The 17,471-nt window shown below is 49.1% G+C and overlaps 4 protein-coding genes across 6 annotated transcripts; all 4 read left to right on the forward strand.

The window, feature by feature from the left end:
- The first annotated feature begins 1,379 nt into the window (after positions 1-1,379).
- On the forward strand, positions 1,380-3,478 carry LOC131102004 (CBY1-interacting BAR domain-containing protein 1-like). The gene is given in 8 exon segments (XM_058047459.1): positions 1,380-1,414; positions 1,898-2,132; positions 2,187-2,255; positions 2,326-2,427; positions 2,602-2,778; positions 2,863-2,976; positions 3,052-3,171; positions 3,241-3,478. Coding segments are annotated over 8 exon segments (942 nt in total). The 5' UTR covers positions 1,380-1,385; the 3' UTR covers positions 3,337-3,478.
- Positions 3,479-3,712: 234 nt separating this feature from the next.
- On the forward strand, positions 3,713-5,931 carry LOC131101987 (zinc finger protein 32-like). 2 transcript variants are annotated; one of them, XM_058047424.1, is made up of 2 exons: positions 3,713-4,082; positions 4,289-5,931. In XM_058047424.1, the coding sequence occupies exons 1-2, from the start codon at positions 3,713-3,715 to the stop codon at positions 5,164-5,166; spliced, it is 1,248 nt and encodes a 415-aa protein (XP_057903407.1). In that variant the 3' UTR covers positions 5,167-5,931. The 2 variants fall into 2 exon arrangements, with proteins under 2 accessions (XP_057903407.1, XP_057903408.1); XM_058047425.1 differs by having other exon boundaries at positions 3,713-4,040.
- Positions 5,932-9,796: 3,865 nt separating this feature from the next.
- LOC131101981 (cyclic AMP-dependent transcription factor ATF-6 beta-like) lies at positions 9,797-14,380 on the forward strand. The gene is made up of 16 exons (XM_058047416.1): positions 9,797-10,022; positions 11,074-11,150; positions 11,246-11,375; positions 11,435-11,514; positions 11,579-11,744; positions 11,817-11,987; positions 12,060-12,184; positions 12,258-12,437; positions 12,507-12,589; positions 12,672-12,857; positions 12,923-13,030; positions 13,126-13,216; positions 13,306-13,373; positions 13,434-13,533; positions 13,603-13,687; positions 13,755-14,380. Exons 1-16 carry the CDS (start codon positions 9,920-9,922, stop codon positions 14,021-14,023), a joined length of 2,022 nt encoding a protein of 673 aa, XP_057903399.1. The 5' UTR covers positions 9,797-9,919; the 3' UTR covers positions 14,024-14,380.
- A 289-nt stretch (positions 14,381-14,669) lies between these two features.
- LOC131102001 (uncharacterized) lies at positions 14,670-15,869 on the forward strand. 2 transcript variants are annotated; one of them, XM_058047457.1, is made up of 5 exons: positions 14,670-14,980; positions 15,119-15,244; positions 15,312-15,433; positions 15,530-15,604; positions 15,662-15,869. In XM_058047457.1, the coding sequence occupies exons 2-5, from the start codon at positions 15,136-15,138 to the stop codon at positions 15,788-15,790; spliced, it is 435 nt and encodes a 144-aa protein (XP_057903440.1). In that variant the 5' UTR covers positions 14,670-14,980; positions 15,119-15,135; the 3' UTR covers positions 15,791-15,869. The 2 variants fall into 2 exon arrangements, with proteins under 2 accessions (XP_057903440.1, XP_057903441.1); XM_058047458.1 differs by having other exon boundaries at positions 15,122-15,244.
- The last annotated feature ends 1,602 nt before the right edge of the window (positions 15,870-17,471 follow it).

Below are 17,471 nucleotides of genomic sequence, written 5' to 3' on the forward strand. Positions count from 1 at the left end.
CCCCTGGATGAGCCCACATGTCTTTATTTTTCAGTCCTTTTTGTTGTTCTTTTTGTAAAAAACTAGCAGTAAAAAATAGCAGTAAATTCACAACATAAAGTCCGGGTTAAAGTTTCTTCTAGTAGAAACTAACAGTTCCGAGTGAGAGTCCAGAAAGTCCAGAGAGCTCCCTCAGAACCTCAGAACGTTTTTCAGGAGGTGAAAGTGTTGCAAGCCAAATAAAAGTCCAAATGAGGCACTGGAGGCAGGTTCCAGGTAGAGTCCAAAAGGTTGATCGAGCTGAGCTGCTGCAGCCAAGAGAACATCTGAGCTCCACAGAGCTGGACATCAACTTATATAATCTTTAGTGGGGCGTGGCCGTCGTCTTGGCTATAGTGATTGGCTATAGTATTTTGGTGTTGTCTTAAAGCTCATATTTTATTCATGCTCAAACCCTAAAAGGTTGAAGCCATTTTGAGCCAAATGTGGGTTATTTCCAGTGAGACCGAGAACCGCTGAGTCAGCAATAATGTTGTCGCAGCATAAAACCTTTTTTCTACCCCTCGCGACTCTGGCGGCCTCTGGTGGACATAAAAGAATACTGATTTAAATTTAATTTCCAAAGGACCCCTTTAAGGACAGCTCTCCACACATAAATGTTACTAGTTCAGTTGTTTCTACTGGAATCAATTTTTTTTACATATACGATTACATCTTGTCACATAAAAGATTATAATATAAGTAAAAATAGAAAGAAATAGAAAAATAGAATCTCTTATGTCCTAAAAAGGACACCACACAGGCCTACATGTCACAGTAGTCCTTGCATGAGACCTGAGCCTGGTCATATTCTTATATTACAATATTTTCTGGAGGAATAGATGTTGTTTACATTCGGTGTCATCTATTTATTGTCTTTAATCTCGACTGCACCCGTTTTTTAGCTCTTAATTAAGTTTCTTTGTTTTTCATTCTTTCTTTTTTAGTCTCTGATGTCCGGGAGCCTGGCAAAGACATTTCGTTGGCAATTTCACTGCTGTGTTTTTGTAAAATGACTATAAAGGAAGTCTCAGTCGAGGTTTAATGCAACAGAATAAACCTGATTGTGATTATAGCTCAATATCACAGCTATGTTTCTAAATAAGGAATTCCTCAGTATAGACCAATAATATGTCTACCAATCAGTTTTGGTTTATCACTCGTTCTTGCGACTTCACAACGCTTTAGGTAGCTACTTCAGTTTCGCGAAGAACAGCTGAGAAATCCTACTTTATCTTTGTACCTAAACGCAACCAAATCCATGGAAACCACGGAGTAGTTTGCTAGTTTCCTATTTGCTAACCTCGGTTAGCTTCGGGTGGTGTCGCGGCGACGTTACATTTGGTTGGTGAGTCTTCTCAGCAGGGATGAGTCGAACCCCCGACGCCCGAGCTAGGTATCGTTTATTCATGTTGACATGTTGCTGTCCAGGTCTTATGGGAAGGCTGGTGTTACCCGGCACACGCTCGCCGTGTTGCTAACCTTAACCGTGTTGCTAACCTCAGCCGTGTTGCTAACGTTAGCCTTGTTGCCAAGCTTAGCCGTGTTGCTAACGCTCGCTCTGCTGCTAATGCTAGCCGTCTTGCATCAAGTGACCATCTTTCATTTCAGTGACCTTCATCTTTTTAAAAAGTTTTTCATATTGCGTTTTCTACAGACACATAAAACACATGTTATTTACGAGTTTCTCACAGGGACATAAAGACATGTTATATACGAGTTTCCCACAGGGACATAAAGACATGTTATATACGAGTTTCCCACAGGGACATTAAAGTCATGTTTTATATGAGTTTCCAACAGGAACATAAAGACATAATGTCGTGTTCTGCATTAGCTGTGGTATGGTGCTGTAAAGACTAAGAGGTGTTTCCTATAGGGACAATCAGACCAAGACGATCCAGGAAAGGATCAGCAATGTGGAGAAACATTTTGGGGAGATGTGCCAGATGTTCGCCGCCTACGGTCGCAAAGCCGCACGGCTTCGTGACAAGGCCGACCTCCTGGTGCGGGAGATCGGAGCGTACGCTGACACCGAGACGCCGAGCCTCAAGAGCGGCCTGAAGCTGTTTGCAGACCACCTGGCCAAGATTCAGGACTACCGGCAGGCGGAGGTAAGTGTTGTGTGCGTGGCGACGTGGTCTCGTGTTGACGTGTTGACCTTTCAGGTGTCACGCCTGGAAGCCAAAGTTATCGAGCCGTTGAAAGGATACGGCGCCGTGGTGAGACGTAAAAGGGTGAGTGCGCCGCTTTCCAAATAGCATGGCGAGCACTGCGTCGTCATGGCAACGCCCCGTGCCACCACAGGAGGACGTGAAGGCCACTCAGAGCGCCAGAACCCGAGAATCCAAACAACTGGATCAGCTGGAAAGGACTCGCCAGCGGAACCCGTCCAACCGTCAAATCATCGTATCCTTCTCCAGGGGGAGGGGCTTCACTTCAAAGATTGTATAGCCTACGATGTACAGTACGTAGATGTATGGAGTATTATGTAGACCACATAGAGTAAAGAGTACTCTGTATGTAGTAGTAGTCCTTGGTCAAGGCGTGAATGAAGTCAGGCTTCCTTGACCCCGCCTTCAGTCTCAGGTGCGTTGCGTGTTTCTGATGACGTGTGAGCGGCGCTTGTGTTGATGTTCCTCTTGTGCGCGTCAGGCTGAGAGCGAGTTGCAGCGAGCCACCATGGACGCCACGCGCACTACACGCCAACTGGAGGAGACCATGGACGAGTTTGAGAAGCAAAAGATCCGGGACATCAAGGTGCGCGAGGGCGGGCCGGAGATGGCGCTCCATCATCATCATCATCTCCGTGATGACGTGTCTGACATGTCCTTTGACCCTCAGAAGATCCTGTGTGACTTTGTCACCGTGGAGATGTCCTTCCACGCCAAGGCCTTAGAGTTCTACACGCTGGCCTATCAGAGCATCCAGATTGTGGACGAGGAGGAGGACCTGAAGGTAGGTCCCGCCCACCAACCCTCTTATGATGCTCCTCAGGAGACCCAAAACGCCGCCCCCTGTGGACTGTGTTAGGTGTTCAGGAGTTCGCTGCACCCCCCCGATTACCCGACACGCTTTGACATCGTGCGAGCCAATTCTAGGACTTCGCTGGACGGGACTGCCTCCTTCCTGTCTGCATCGGGACCTTTCCTGGTAGGTCTCACTCTTTGGCTGTCCCACTCTCACCTCCTGCCCTCTGACCCCTTCTGCTGGTCGCCATAGCAACAGAGAGCTGCCGGACGCCCTGTGAGCAGAGAGGAAGAAGAGGTGGATGATGAAGAATCCGAGGAAGATGAGGACGACGACTCTGAACCTTGATGAAGAAAGCTCCGCCCATTTGGGGTGGTGTAGCAGTATTGTAGTTTCTCCTATTGTAGTTTTTCACTGTCTTCTGTTTCGCTTTTTCTGCCTCAGCAGCAGTAATACAATACTTTAGACATCAGGTACCTTCCTACTTCATCATGGAACTACCATACCTGTCTGTCTTCTGTTTTTTGGAATCCATTTTGTGACACTTTTTCAACATCCTTCCTCTGCAATCCGTGTCTTTGGTTATACAGAGTGTTTAGCAATATAAAAATGTCCAAATGTCATTGCCCGGCCCAAAATACGCCATCCAACATGTTGGGATATCCGGGTGCTTAGTAACATACATGTTGGATCCAGACGGAGGAGGAATACTTTTACATGGAATATGGCTTTCAGTCGTGAAAATACGGTCACGCCTCTGGAGTCGCAGGTCAACTGCTGCGCATGCGCGACACCACGTGACACGCTGCTACCCCGGAAGCTGGAGTGTTTACGTTCCGCTTTTTGTGTGAGAACGTTTGATGAATCCAGCGGGCAAATGTCGACGGAAGAGTGGCGGACTCTGCGTTCTGTGGTCGAGCAGCACGTCGTCCGGCTGCTGGAGGAGCGAAGAGACCTGGAAGTGCCGCAGCTGAAGCGGATGGTCCTGGAGCGGCTCACCGCTGTCGTGGAGCACATTTTCACCGAGTACGAGGCTGATGGAGCGGCCGCAGGTCAGCAGGAAAACATCAGTTACGTTTCTACTACTAGACCAGGTGAAGGAATATTAGCTTACACGTTGACGGGGTATTATTATGTGTTCTTTCCTAGCAAGTAACAATAGTTTATTTGCAAAGGTCAGCCATGTTGGTTGTTGTTGGGGAAGCTGCTTCCCAGCAATGCCACTTTATTTCTTTCTCGTTCATTGATTAGATTTACTGTTGGTAGCCAATCACAGTGCAGGTGTTCTCCTCCATTGCAGAGGCTCCACCCAGGACACCTCTGCCTGATCATCATGCTCCAGAAGGTCATGAAGACGTGGTGCACCGCTGCCAAGAGTGTGGGAAGCGTACAGACAAGCCTTCCGAGGAGCTGGAGCCTTTGTGCGACCTGTGCGGGAATAAGCGTGCCTCTGTTCGACCCCACGTGGAACAAAAAGGAGCAAAGCCGCATAAGCGTGACCTCCGGGTGGAGGCGGTGCAGGCGAGGACGCAACAGGCGTTGGTGTGCAAGGAGTGCGGCAAAGACTTTCCCAGGAAGAGCTCGCTGGAGCGCCACGTGCGAGTGCACGCCGGAGACAGGCCGTTCATCTGCGAGTACTGTGGCAAGACCTTCATGGAGAAGGCGGTCCTCAAGCGGCACCTGAAGAAGCACACTGGCGGAAGGCCTCGCATCCACACGTGTGACGTGTGCGGTAAGAAGTTCACCATGAGTCAACATCTGCACGTGCACAAGAGGATCCACACCGGCGAGAAGCCGTACACCTGCCAGGTGTGCGGTAAGAACTTTCGGCAGGTGGGCAACTTGGACTCGCACATGAAGATCCACACGGGAGAAAAGGCGTTCATCTGCAGCCTCTGCGGGAAGAGCTTCCGCCAGAAGATCTCATTGGAGACACACGAGAGGTTCCACAGGAAGGACAAAGTCTACAACTGCCACGTGTGCACCAAGAGCTTCGTGCAGAAGGTGGACCTGAAGCGGCACATGCTGACGCACTCGGGCGAGAAGCCGCACGTCTGCGCCGCATGCGGCAAGCGGTACCAGGAGAAACGCTCGCTGGACGCGCACATGAAGGTGCACGCTGCCACCAAACGTCCGGTTGTCACCTGTGAAGGTGACGCGGACTTGCTGCAGCTGTGAGCCAGGACCTCTGGCCTGCTATGACACGACACAGATGAAGGCCGTCAAATGAATGATGGCGGCACTCTAGGCCTGGCAGGCAGGAAGACGATGCATTCCATTCCGGAAAAGGGAATGATCTTCCGTGTGTACATAGACGGTACAGTTGTAGCCAGGTGAGAAGAAGACGTGTCAATAGTTTATTTTCATCAGTTGCCAGAAGGCATTGAATGAACAGACGAGACATTGCCATCAATTGACCACCCGTTACCTTCTTCCACGTACTCGTGCACACGCTTCCTGAAGGGACTCTGGTGGTAGGTTGTTCCAAACATCTTGGAGAGCTAAGCACACATCTTCTGTAGACGCAGGCCTCCTTAAATCTTCTGTTTCTTGGTCCCGGACACACTCCATGTTGAGATCAGGGCTCTGGGGGGGGGGCATGTCATCACTTCTAGGACTTCTTCTTCCTCTTCACGCTGAAGATAGCGCTCTGTGACCATGGCTGTATGCTTGGACTCATTGTCCTTCCTGGTCCAGATGCATGTGTGGCCAATCATACACCTCCCAGATGGATAAACATCTGCTTGTATTTGGAGGACACCCTTAACCCCGACCACATCTTCAAGTCCGTTTGCAGAATTACAGCCCAAACTTGGGAGGAACCTTCTGGATGTGCCAGAGTTGCCTGCAGACGTTCGGCCCTTCAGCCACACTGCCTTCTGTCACAAATGTATTTTGGTCCTATTCCATGGAGTCATCATAAAACAGGCGCTTTGTACCAAATTGTCAGTTCTCTTCTCAGTTGTGACATTTCTTTCCTGGTGACTGGCTGTCTCGCCAGTTTAGAAAGAGTGATGCCCAGGGTGGTGGGATCGGGCCTTAGGAACCAAGACCGGGACTCCAGGAGTCCAGGACTTGAGCAGCAAGTAGTAAAGCTTTTGCAGGACAAAGGTATTAATACACAGAAATAAAACATAGCGCCTGTCACCCTCTACCCAGAAAGACAAAGGAAACCAGCAGCAATGATTAGAGATTTGCCAACAGCTTATTGCCACGAGGAAAGATGCTTAAAGGAACAAATGCATATCTCAACAAACACTTAACCCAGATTAGCGCTGACATTGCAGAGAGAGCCAGATACCTACGTCAAGAAAATCCAATCCAGTTGTAAAGAAAATGAAATGGCAATCCAGAAGAAGCCAGAGTGTTATTGGGAGGGGAATAATAGATAACACGCAATTCATTGATCCCCAAACAGGAATAACTAGAACTGGAGGAAGAGGTTGATCCGGACATCAACTTCTTTTACTACACGGAACAATACAATAATATCCTTCATATTGGCAACAAGTTATCAATTATCCATATCAACAGTATGGATGCAAATTATAATGACGTCATTTTAAGGAAGCTTTCAAAGTCATTCAGGAACATGGATAAACTCCGACCCGGGCGTGGACTTGGAACTGCCAGGTTATGATATGTTGCACAAACAGGAAGAATAAAGGTGGAGGAGGAGCGGCTGTATACGGATATTTCAATTGTGGTAAAAAAAAACAGTCCTTCACTGGCGCTGCTATTTTACAAAGTATGACCATTGGAATCAGTCAAGAAGAAAGCAGAATGTATTGATAAGTTGAATAAGCAGAACACCCAAGTCAAGCATGGAGTTATTCCTGATGGATCAAAACAACCTGCACGGACGTCAGACAAAAAACATCTTTGTGGAGGTTTCACTTTTGACCTGCTGAATCCAATAAAGCAAAGGTTTATGAGACTTTAGAGATGCAGTCTACAGTTTGAGTTCACATTCTAAAATAACCAAACCGAGCAGAATTACAGAGCATTGTCACTTGCTACGTCACTTGATAATATATTCGCTCATGATTAGCACAACTACTTCATGATGTCAGGGATGGGAGCGTGTACAGGGAACATGACGTGGATGAAGCATACCAATGCTTACATGAAGTGCTACAATCATTGGCCACTGAAAGACTATATATCTATATAGAATCTATACGAAAAAAGAATCCGCCATGAATGACAAAAGGATTGTGAAATGTCTGCAAAAAAAACACATTATAAAGAGATTTATAATAAAAAAAACCTACAGAAGCGGAAATGATGTAGAAAACATAAAAATAACTTAACCATACACTTTGAGAGTGAGTAAGAAAGTCACGACTTCCATGGTTGTGTTGGTGCGGAGCCGAGTGTGGCTGGGTCTGGATCGCCTGAAGTCGATGATGATCTACAAGCTCTTCAATAACAGGTTGGACACATTTATCAATACAAATAACTTGCAGCCAACATTTCATGGCACTAATAGAAATTACAGAGGAAATGACTAACACCGGGCCGCACGGCGGGTGAGTGGTTAGCATGCCACACAGTCAGGAGATGGGAACACCCGGGTTGGAATCTCCGCTTGGGTATCTGTGTGGAGTTTGCATGTTCGCCCACTCACTACTCACAAAAGGTTAGGGATATTCGGCTTTTGGGTGAATTTCAGGAGCAGCCTAAAGGGCATTCAAACCTTCACAGGCGACCTTAATGTGACCTTCTCTAAGCTTTTGAATGCACATGTCCAACTCTTCAATGTTTCAGTCATTTTTGCACAAGTTGCTGTTCTCTAACGAAGAGCTTAACGGCAAAAATCCCAGCATTTGTTTGGTCCTTGAATCGACCAATAAAAGTCGTGGTTCAAGTAGAGTTGGTGTTTAAACAGTCGTCCTCGGCATGCTGTTCGCCACATTCCGTGCCGATGACCGCTACATTGTGAACACCGCCCTGAGCAACCGGATGATGAAATCCAATCAACGGCATGAAATGTTGTTGTCAAGCTGTAATTGATGCTCAAGGGCACCTGACAAGATATGGAGACGTTGGAATTTGTTGTTATGGTTGTGGCCGACTTGCTCCATTTTCAAATGGCTAAAAGTATGCATAAAGTTAAAAACATAACCTGCTGCTTGTGTCATACACCCAAAAAGCAAATATACGCATATATTTTTTTGATGACTTTAATACGGTAGAAAATGGAAAACTAATAGTATTATACAGTGGGGGCAGTACTCAGGTGGAACCTTTGTCTCGGGAGCTGTTGTGCCAAGATTGCATTGTTTTTTTTTTTTATTATTTTATTTTATTACAAACTTCAATTACAAAACAGTATAAAACAATTCTACAGAACAATAACATAATAAGAAAAAGTAAATAACAAAGAAAGGAATGTGTGAGGGATATTGCTTGAAAATAAGAACAACAAAAATAAAAACAATAGAAAACATGTCACTTAAGCTTGTTCTTCATGTGAATTGTTTTTAGAACGTTCTCCAATGTATGAAGGTTTTCACTGTTTTTCTGTTTTTGATTATCAGCTTCAGTGATTCACATAATATCTTCAGTTCAGAAGAAAACTGGTGAATATTTGGCTTGCATAACATCACTCTGGATTTGTGAATATGGAATTTTCCTGATAAACACAGAAATTTCACAGCATTCTGTAAATCTTTGTGAAGGTTACATTGCAGAAACAAGACCATTTCCATTTTCTGGACGAAGAAGTTGCTGCTGCGTGTCCTCACTGCTGTCCACTCATATCTGTCCTTACAGGTCAGTTGTTGTTAAAAGTAACAAATACAATCTCCGTAAACTCATAATACGTGAAGGGAAGTAATTTAAACATATCGTATTGTTAAGCACTTTCGAAATAGGGTAAGATTATTAGTAGCGTCCGGCCACATTAGTTAGTGCCGTCTCGTGGGTATTTTGGGTTCAGATGGCCCTCACCCTTGTCTTACAGGCAAGCTCGTTGAATATACTTATTGAGCTCCTGCGCACACACAGACACACTCTCGACCATTTATTGTAATTGCTATGCTGAAGAAAAAGGGGTTCACATGTTGACATCACACTTTGTGTGAGATTTATTTGTTTCTATATGTATGTCCAGTGTCGTAGCAAATTAACAAATTGCTGATTCTATGCACTTATGTCAAGTGATGGTATTAACATGTTTATGTTACCAATGTTAAACCAAAACAGTGGATGCAATTTGGGAAAGGTAATGACGGTATTGAATGAATGAATGTTATTTGTACGTATTTGTGACAATTGATTGTAGAAGAATGTAATTCTTGAAATGTATGAAGTTTCAATACAGACGCAATCTGGACGAAAAGTTGAGGCTCCGTGTCCTCACTGCTTTCCACTCATATACATGGTATTGCATGGAAATGAACCCTCACGTACGATATAGTTAAGGCCACTTTCCGATGTGCTCACACTTCGCAAAGGGAGTGACAAATGTGGTATGAATGAGGGCTTCTTCCTAATCCCTTTCGGACACGTGGAACTGTGAACTGTATTGTGATGTGATGTGCTCTGGTGTAATTTGTATATGTAGTACATGTTCACGAATTAACGAATTCATTAAAACCAAAACAACAAGTTGAACATGATTGGTGTTTTGCTGTTGTCAATCACATAGACAGCGATTCTATTGGCTCAAATCATCCGTAACCCCATATTAATACCGTAAAGCACCGCCCTCAAGTTTAAATCGTCCCATTGGTGTTTTGGTAGGCGAGAATCACGCCTACTTAGCCTGCCATTGGCTATTTTGTGCCAAAGGGGCGTATACGCTAAAAGACGACATTTCCTGGTTTGTTCCACGCACAGCTAAGAGCTAGCACAGAAAACGTCGTTTTTAGAGCTGAAATGAAAGTGGATGAGAGATTGAAATAAATTGAGATGAAAGAGTCATATGTACGCTGCGCCAAAGCCGTTCGAGACGATGAGTACGGATCTAATGTCGGACTTGGACAGTCGGTTCTTCGAGGATAACCTCCTGACCAGCGAGGACTGGGGTGAGTACAGCAGAAGCACCTTGCAAAAACACCTTGCATCGCATGTGTTGTGACGTTGTGAAGAGCCAAGAAACGTGAAACATTCATTTTACTGTGACGTCATCTGACGTTTAGCCTCGGCCTTGTTCCTCTCTATTATGACGTCACAGAAAGCTGATCTTCTTCGTCCACATCGTGCTTCCTCACTGCAAACCCGGATATGGCCACTTGTAGGGAGGCTTTGAGTACTAGTAGTACTAGAAATACTCCAAATACTGAGAGTTTGTATGCTGGTGTGTAGGGGTGCATACGGGGAATTATATGTTCATCCATTTTCTGGACCGTTTATCCTCACGAGGGTCGCGGGTATGCTGGAGCCTATCCCAGCTGTCTTCGGGCGAGAGGCGGGTTCCACCCTGGACTGGTGGCCAGCCAATCACAGGGCACATATAGACAAACAACCATTCCCGCCCACATTCATACCTATGGACAATTTGGAGTCGCCAATGAAGCCAACATGTTGGAATGTGGAGGAAAAGGGAAGAACATGCAAACTCCACACAGAGAGGGCCGAGCGGGGAATCGAACCCGGTTCTCCTCGCTGCACATTAACCACTGGTCCACCGTGCAGCCTGGATTTATAACGTCATGCAGATAAATCTGATAACATTAGAAGTAGCTCTGATTGTAAATTGCTCCCTTGAGGAGCGAATACCTGTGCTGTGTGGGTGAGCAAATCAAGCGCCCCTTTCCCCTGTGTTGTTCGAGGCCTGTCCTAGCGTCCATTGAGCTCACTCTAAGAGGAAGACATTTTGCCCTACCATGAGAACGCCGCTGAGCACATCAAAAACCTTACCAGCCACCTAAATCGCCAACGCCGTGGCGTTTGGAAAGTACAGAAGGTTTGCTCGGAGCATGTGACTAAGGGGGTGGCACCTCCCCCTCGATACTCTGCTCCTCCTGGTAGCAGAGATGCAGTGATCTTTGATTCAAGATTAATTAATCTAGTCAATACCACGAGCAGACATCAGATATGCTGTACCTAATCAATTGGCTGCATGATGTCCCGCAGATGCTTGCTTGTTCCACTGTGACAGCTTGGAGGACGACCATGACCGCCTTTGCCTGGCGTCCAAGTACGACACATCCGTACGTAGACGCTGCTGCTTGCCCTTTGACCTTTGCAGTCATGTGTTCTTGTTCCTAATCATGTGACCTCCTGTCCCGTCTTTTCCTTCTGTCAGTTCGACAATGACCTCGTGCTCACGCTGGATGGCGAGGACCCCCTATCTCCATGGCAACACACACCCAATAATCTGCTCCCAGGCGATGGCGCCGGGAGTGAGGGAAGCACGGCGGCGCCAATGGAGATGAGTGAGTGATGGTGTGGGTTGGTGTGTGGGTGTTGTCATGGCAACACGTCATGTGCTTAGTGTTCCAGGTCAAAGCTGAGCCGCCGTCCCCTGCGTCATCGCCGGAGGCTGACTGCTCGCCATCATTGGCCGATCCTCAGGTATGTACTGACAGTCGGCCATGTTTGTCCACGTCCACCTGCGGCGTGCTGGTTTGTCTCACAGGTCCCGCTGAAAGGCGAAAATCCCCCCACGCCTCCCTGCATGTTTGGAGATGTGATGTCACCCCCGCTGGGCGCCATGGAGGTCACCGTGGCGACCACTGCCGCAGAGACGCATACATCGTTTACCACGCGGCTGCCCGCCATTGTGGCCGCCATCCAGACACAGGCTGCAGGTGGGACGGTATGCTCCGCCCCCCTTGATGATGTCATAGACATGAAGGCGCATCCTTTCCTGTGACCTGCAGTACTTCCTGCCTTGACCTCGCTGAAGACCAACGCCATCGTTGGTGCCAAACCTGCCATACAGCCTCGCCCCCTGTGCGTGGCCACTCTGCCCGCCCCCCAGGCACCGACGGCCGCCAAGACGCTTCTCCTGCCGGGCGTTCCCGCCATGGAGCATGCGCGACCTGGTGAGACGCACGCACGCATGCACGCCATCAACATGGCCGTGATCTGATTATGTCCCCTGGTCATCGCTCCAGTGGTCTGTCTCGCCTCCGCCCCCGCCATCGTCAAAGTGGAGCCCGTCTCACCCACGGCCCCGCCCCCTGGCAAAGCTATCATCCCGGCGACGCCGTTGCTCGGCAAAGCCTGCAATGACGTAGACGTGAGTATTCCAGCACGTCTCCTCTTGCCCTCCGCCCTCCGTCACCCCCCACCCCCCCTCCTCCCCACCTCAGATGAAAGTTCTCAAGCGTCAGCAGAGGATGATCAAGAACCGGGAGTCAGCATGCCAGTCCAGGAAGAAGAAGAAGGAGTACGTTCAGAACCTGGAGGTCCAGCTGAGGAGGGCGCAGCAGGAGAATGAGCAACTCCGGAAGGAGAACCAGGCGCTGAAGGAGAGACTGGCTGGGAAGAAGGTCCACAGAACATCTGGACTGTCTCAGGAACACCTTAACATGTCCTTAACTCCTCTCTGTGTCATGTAGGGTGGGGAGTCTCCGAGCAGCAGGCGAGCCGTGTGCGTCATGGCTCTTCTTCTTTTCATCACCTTCAGCTTGGGACCCGTCAGGTAAGGACGGCCATCACCATTGGAGGAGCAGAGATGGAAGTGGGCGGGGCTCAGGAGCATTCTCTTCCTTGCTGTCCTGCAGCATCATGGACAGGAAGTTGGCACCAGGCCTCCGAGATGGCGGCGAGTCCTTCACAAGTCGCCGGCTGCTGGAGATGCGGCCACCGCCCCGACCGAGCCGCCGACCTTCTGGCAGACAGGAAGACAAAATGCCTGCGGAGGACGACGGCGAGGCGAAAACGTTTGCGGCGGAATCCTTTCAATTCAGGTTATTTTCAGAGCCCTGTGACCTTTAACCTGATGTGAGTCATCACCCAGGATCTTCGTCCTCAGGAACTCCAGCAGCATCTTCACCGACACCAAGGAACTCCTCCTTCATGATCTGGAACGCTACTTTAACTCCGCCCACTGTCCGCAGTTCAACCGCTCAGAGTCACTCAGGTCAGCCTGCTCCTTCAGGCGCCTCCTTCACGCTCTTCCTTCATGCTGCTCCTTCATTCTTCCAAATGCTCCTCCTCTGCTCCATGTGGTTCCAGGCTGGCGGCTGAGTTGCGAGGTTGGGTTCAGCGTCATCAGATCAACCATAAGAAGTCTGGTGGGAAAGCCAAGAAGGCCAAAATGGCTCAGGTGGGTTCTTGAACCACAGGCGCCTCTTTCCTTGAGTCAAGTGTGACGTTTGTGTGTTTGTGTGTGCGTGTGTGCGTGTGTGCGTGCAGCGGGCCCAGCTCAGGAAGACCAACGTGTCGAGGTATCTTCCCATCCAGACCCATGGCTCCATTGAAAGGTGGGAGTGCTGCTTTCTTCCTGCTAGAGGATGGCCCCCACTGACAGGTCTTCTGTGCAGTCAGCTGCAGGTTGTTCCCGGGCCTGAGGTGACCTACAGCGACTTCCTGGACGCCATTGACCGCCGCGAGGACACCTTCTACGTGGTGTCCTTCAGACGGGTCAGAGACTCGTGTCGTCAGCATCTCGCAGCGAGCTGCCGACCTGTCTGACATTGCTTGTCCCCGCAGGACCACCTGCTGCTTCCCGCCATCAGCCACAACAAGACCCGCCGGCCCAAGATGTCGCTGGTCATGCCCGCCATGTCAGTCAACGGTGAGCACGGCGATGGTGTCGCTCGGCGTCCTCCTCCGCCCGACTGATGTTGTTGTCTGTCCATCAGAGAGCCTGTACAACGCCTCCCGTGGCTACGAGATGATGATGCAGGTGGACTGCGAGGTCATGGACACGCGGACCGTCCACATCAAGTCCTCTGCCGTCCCCCGGTCCCTGCGTGACCCGCCCCCTCCAGCCCGCTCACACGCCCACCATCACCACGGCAACCACACCGTCCTCCGTGGGCATCACCAGCGCCACCCCTCATCTTCACCTTCCTCGGCGCGTCGCAGCCGTGAGGACAAATATCTCCTCAGCCAATCAGAGGGTGTCTGAAGAGGCGTCGGCGTGGTCATCCCAGCACCTGACTTTTTTTGGTCTCCTTTTATTTAATGTTGTAAATAGCGACATGTAAATATTCACTTTGCTTTTTTATTGTATCTAGAAGAAACACATCCACGTCGGCCATGTTGACCTTAGCTGTCTGATCACCAACGTTTCCTTCCTTCCTTCCTTCTCTTCCCTTCTACTTCACCTTGTCCCCTGTCAGAGCTGTCTGTATGAAAAATGAAAGATTCAAAACAAAAGAAGTGTTTTATTCCCTCAAGCTCCACTAGATGGCACGCTTTCTTCATCTTGGACACCCACTAACCTTTTTCACCTGAACATCATGGACATGAATTCCTTCTGTTAAATATACAATCTCTACCGTCTTGTGATGAACTTCGCAAACTCTACAAACTCAGTAGACGAACTGCAAAGAAATAAGACGTGACATCTTTCCAACAATCTAGTGAAACCTGATCAGGTTGCCATGGCAACATGCAGTCCCGCGTTATTTTCTCATCGATTAAAACATTCTTGCGCGTGTGCTCCAGGGTGCGCTTGATGTCCATCGTGAGGTGAGCGATGTCTTCAATGAAAAACTAAAGCCATTTCGTTACTGCCCGCCCCTTCGAATGATGTCTGTAGGCTTTTAAAGCGCTACAGATGTCCCGCCCACTGGCGCCAGCCGATTGGTTGAACGCTCAGCGAGGGCTTGTTTGAATCTGATGCTGTTGTGTTGTCGAGGCTGCGCTTCTTCCTGCAAAGTTCATTTTTCCAAACATCCGTACTGGATTTGGTACATTTGACGCCCGCGGTCGCGTTTACATTCATTCCAACAGAAATTTAATAATCGAACGTAGTTCGAATGGGGCTGGTGTAAAAAAAAATGTGCTAGCAAAGAGGAGCAGCAGACGGTTTACTTTGGTTTTACTTCCTACAAATTCAAGGGACCAGGACAGAACGAAGGTGAGAAAGACGCCACACGCAGGTGGATTGAAGAAACGGGTGATTTCATGTGGACGGAATGACGGGGAAAGTGATGATGTCTAACTTCGAATGGCTTGCGTCGTTGAAACGGTCACTTGATCTCTTCCTCTCCGGCAGCAGTTCTCCGACGCGCCATGCACCATGACACGTCATCCAGCCGGAGGAAAGGCGCCACCCCGAGACATCGCCCGCCGGTGCCGCCGCCCCAGTCGGTCGCCTCCACGTCGCGCACGCCTCGGCCTGGTGAGCTGATGCGCTCCGGGGGGGACGCCATCTTGATTTTGCTTGGTCAAAACAAACATGTTCTCAGGGAGGCCGCCGAAGTCTCCGAAGAAGCGACGGTTTCGTCCGGGGACGAAGGCCCTGATGGAGATCCGGAAGTACCAGAAGAGCACCGATCTTCTCCTCAGGAAGGTTCCGTTCTCCCGCCTGGTGAGACGTTAGCCTGTTGTGTTGCTGTTCTAAAGTCACGTGAAGCATAAACCGGCTCCTCCCCTCCCTTCCCCACCCCACCCCACCCCCACCCAGGTCCGTGAGGTGTGTCAAAACTTCAGCGGAGGTGCTCTCAGGTGGCAGGTGTTTGCTCTGCTGGCCCTGCAGGAGGTAAAGGTGATCGGTGTGAAGGTTTGAAGGTTCTTGTTGACCAGGTGTTCCTTCCAGGCGGCAGAGGCCTTCCTGGTCATGTTGTTTTCCGACGCCAACTTGTGCGCCATCCACGCCAAACGCGTCACCTTGTTCCCTCGCGACGTGCAGCTGGCCCGCCGTATCCGAGGAGCGGAACATCTCTGACTTTCCCATTTGTAGAAATGTTTGCTTTTTGGTAGAAATAAAAGTCTCGTTGTCAAGGTGACATCTTGGCGTCTATTTTTACACTGACTCCGCCCACTTCCTCCAATCAGTGGAGGACCTATTGTCCCACAACGACCTTGGCTGAGGCTCAGGGGGGGTGTCAGGATGTGTTAAGGTCAGCCAGGTCAGCGTTCGGCCGTCGACCAACGGATGACACATTGCCATGACAACCTGACATGTCAATCACTCAAATGACCCATTTGCTGGGCACACCCCCTTTACAGCTTCTGGCAGAAGGGGCGGGGCCGAGGGGGACATGGATGGGATGACCTTGAGAGGTGACACGGTGGTCTCCTGGAGACAAACATCTTAACGAGCGCGTGCTTCCTGCGGAGCAATCAGGCACTGCTAATGAAGGCCACACGAGAGCCTGTTGGTGTGCGTCACACTCCCGCCAATGGCCACGCCATTGGAGGGACGACATCATGTGGGGGAGGGGGGGGGGGCTCCTTTTAAAAAGGTCAACCAATGTTGGACCACAGACCACATCCAACTCCCTCGAGGTTAGACATCTTTATCTAGCTCAACTCTTTCTATGCGGAATGTCTCTATTGTGGAATGTCTCTGTGTAACCTCATTCTATGTGGCGTGTCTCTACCTCACCTCATTCTATGTGGCGTGTCTCTATGTAACCTCACTCTACGCGGCGTGTTTCTACGTAACCTCACTCTACGCGGCGTGTCTCTGTGTAACCTCATTCTATGTGGCGTGTCTCTACCTCACCTCATTCTACATGGCATTACTCTATGTAACCTCATTCTACGTGGCACGTTTCTATGTAACCTCACTCTACGTGGCGTGTTTCTATGTAACCTCCCTCTACGCGGCGTGTCTCTGTGTAACCTCATTCTACATGGCATTACGCTATGTAACCTCACTCTATGTGGCGTGTCTCTACCTCACCTCATTCTACGTGGCGTGTCTCCATGTAACCTCACTCTACGTGCCGTGTTTCTATGTAACCTCATTCTATGTGGCGTGTCTCTACCTCACCTCACTCTATGTGGCGTGTCTCTACCTCACCTCATTCTACGTGGCGTGTCTCTACCTCACCTCATTCTACGTGGCGTGTTTCTATGTAACCTCATTCTACATCGCGTGTCTCTATGTAACCTAACTCTACGTGGCGTGTCTCTATGTAACCTCACTCTATGTGGCGTGTCTCTATGTAACCTCACTCTACGTGACGTGTCTCAATGTAACCTCACTCTATGTGGCGTGTCTCTATGTAACCTCACTCTACGTGACGTGTCTCAATGTAACCTCACTCTATGTGGCGTGTCTCTATGTAACCTCACTCTATGTGGCGTGTCTTTATGTAACCTCATTCTACGTGGCGTGTTTCTATGTAACCTCATTCTATGTCGCGTGTCTCTATGTAACCTAACTCTATGTGGCGGGTCTTTATGTAAGATCACTCTATGCGGTCTGCTCCTATGTGTTGTCTGGCTGTGACCTGATTCTACGTGATGTATGTCTGTGTGGTGTATGTCTACATGAGCTGCATGTTGGGTGGTATGAGGGTCCGCCCACATAGCAAGATGGCGGGAGGAAGAAGGCGTGTTTGTGACGAGTGTTTGGTGTTCTTGTTTTTTTTGAGCAGATGAGAAGTTGCCGCCAT

The sequence above is a fragment of the Doryrhamphus excisus genome, chromosome 14 (genome assembly GCF_030265055.1).
Source record: "Doryrhamphus excisus isolate RoL2022-K1 chromosome 14, RoL_Dexc_1.0, whole genome shotgun sequence".
NCBI lineage: Eukaryota > Metazoa > Chordata > Actinopteri > Syngnathiformes > Syngnathidae > Doryrhamphus > Doryrhamphus excisus.

Bases quoted from the DNA above. Each gene is read 5' to 3' on its own strand.
- LOC131101987 (XM_058047424.1), top strand. From the start codon at position 3,713: ATGGCTTTCAGTCGTGAAAATACGGTCACGCCTCTGGAGTCGCAGGTC. The intron at 4,083-4,288 runs GTGAAGGAATAT...CCTCCATTGCAG, and splicing joins CGTTTCTACTACTAGACCAG to AGGCTCCACCCAGGACACCT.
- LOC131102001 (XM_058047457.1), top strand. From the start codon at position 15,136: ATGCACCATGACACGTCATCCAGCCGGAGGAAAGGCGCCACCCCGAGA. The intron at 15,434-15,529 runs GTGAGACGTTAG...ACCCCCACCCAG, and splicing joins AGGTTCCGTTCTCCCGCCTG to GTCCGTGAGGTGTGTCAAAA. The intron at 15,605-15,661 runs GTAAAGGTGATC...TGTTCCTTCCAG, and splicing joins CTCTGCTGGCCCTGCAGGAG to GCGGCAGAGGCCTTCCTGGT.
- LOC131101981 (XM_058047416.1), top strand. From the start codon at position 9,920: ATGTACGCTGCGCCAAAGCCGTTCGAGACGATGAGTACGGATCTAATG. The intron at 11,376-11,434 runs GTGAGTGATGGT...TCATGTGCTTAG, and splicing joins GGCGGCGCCAATGGAGATGA to TGTTCCAGGTCAAAGCTGAG. The intron at 12,590-12,671 runs GTAAGGACGGCC...GCTGTCCTGCAG, and splicing joins TTCAGCTTGGGACCCGTCAG to CATCATGGACAGGAAGTTGG.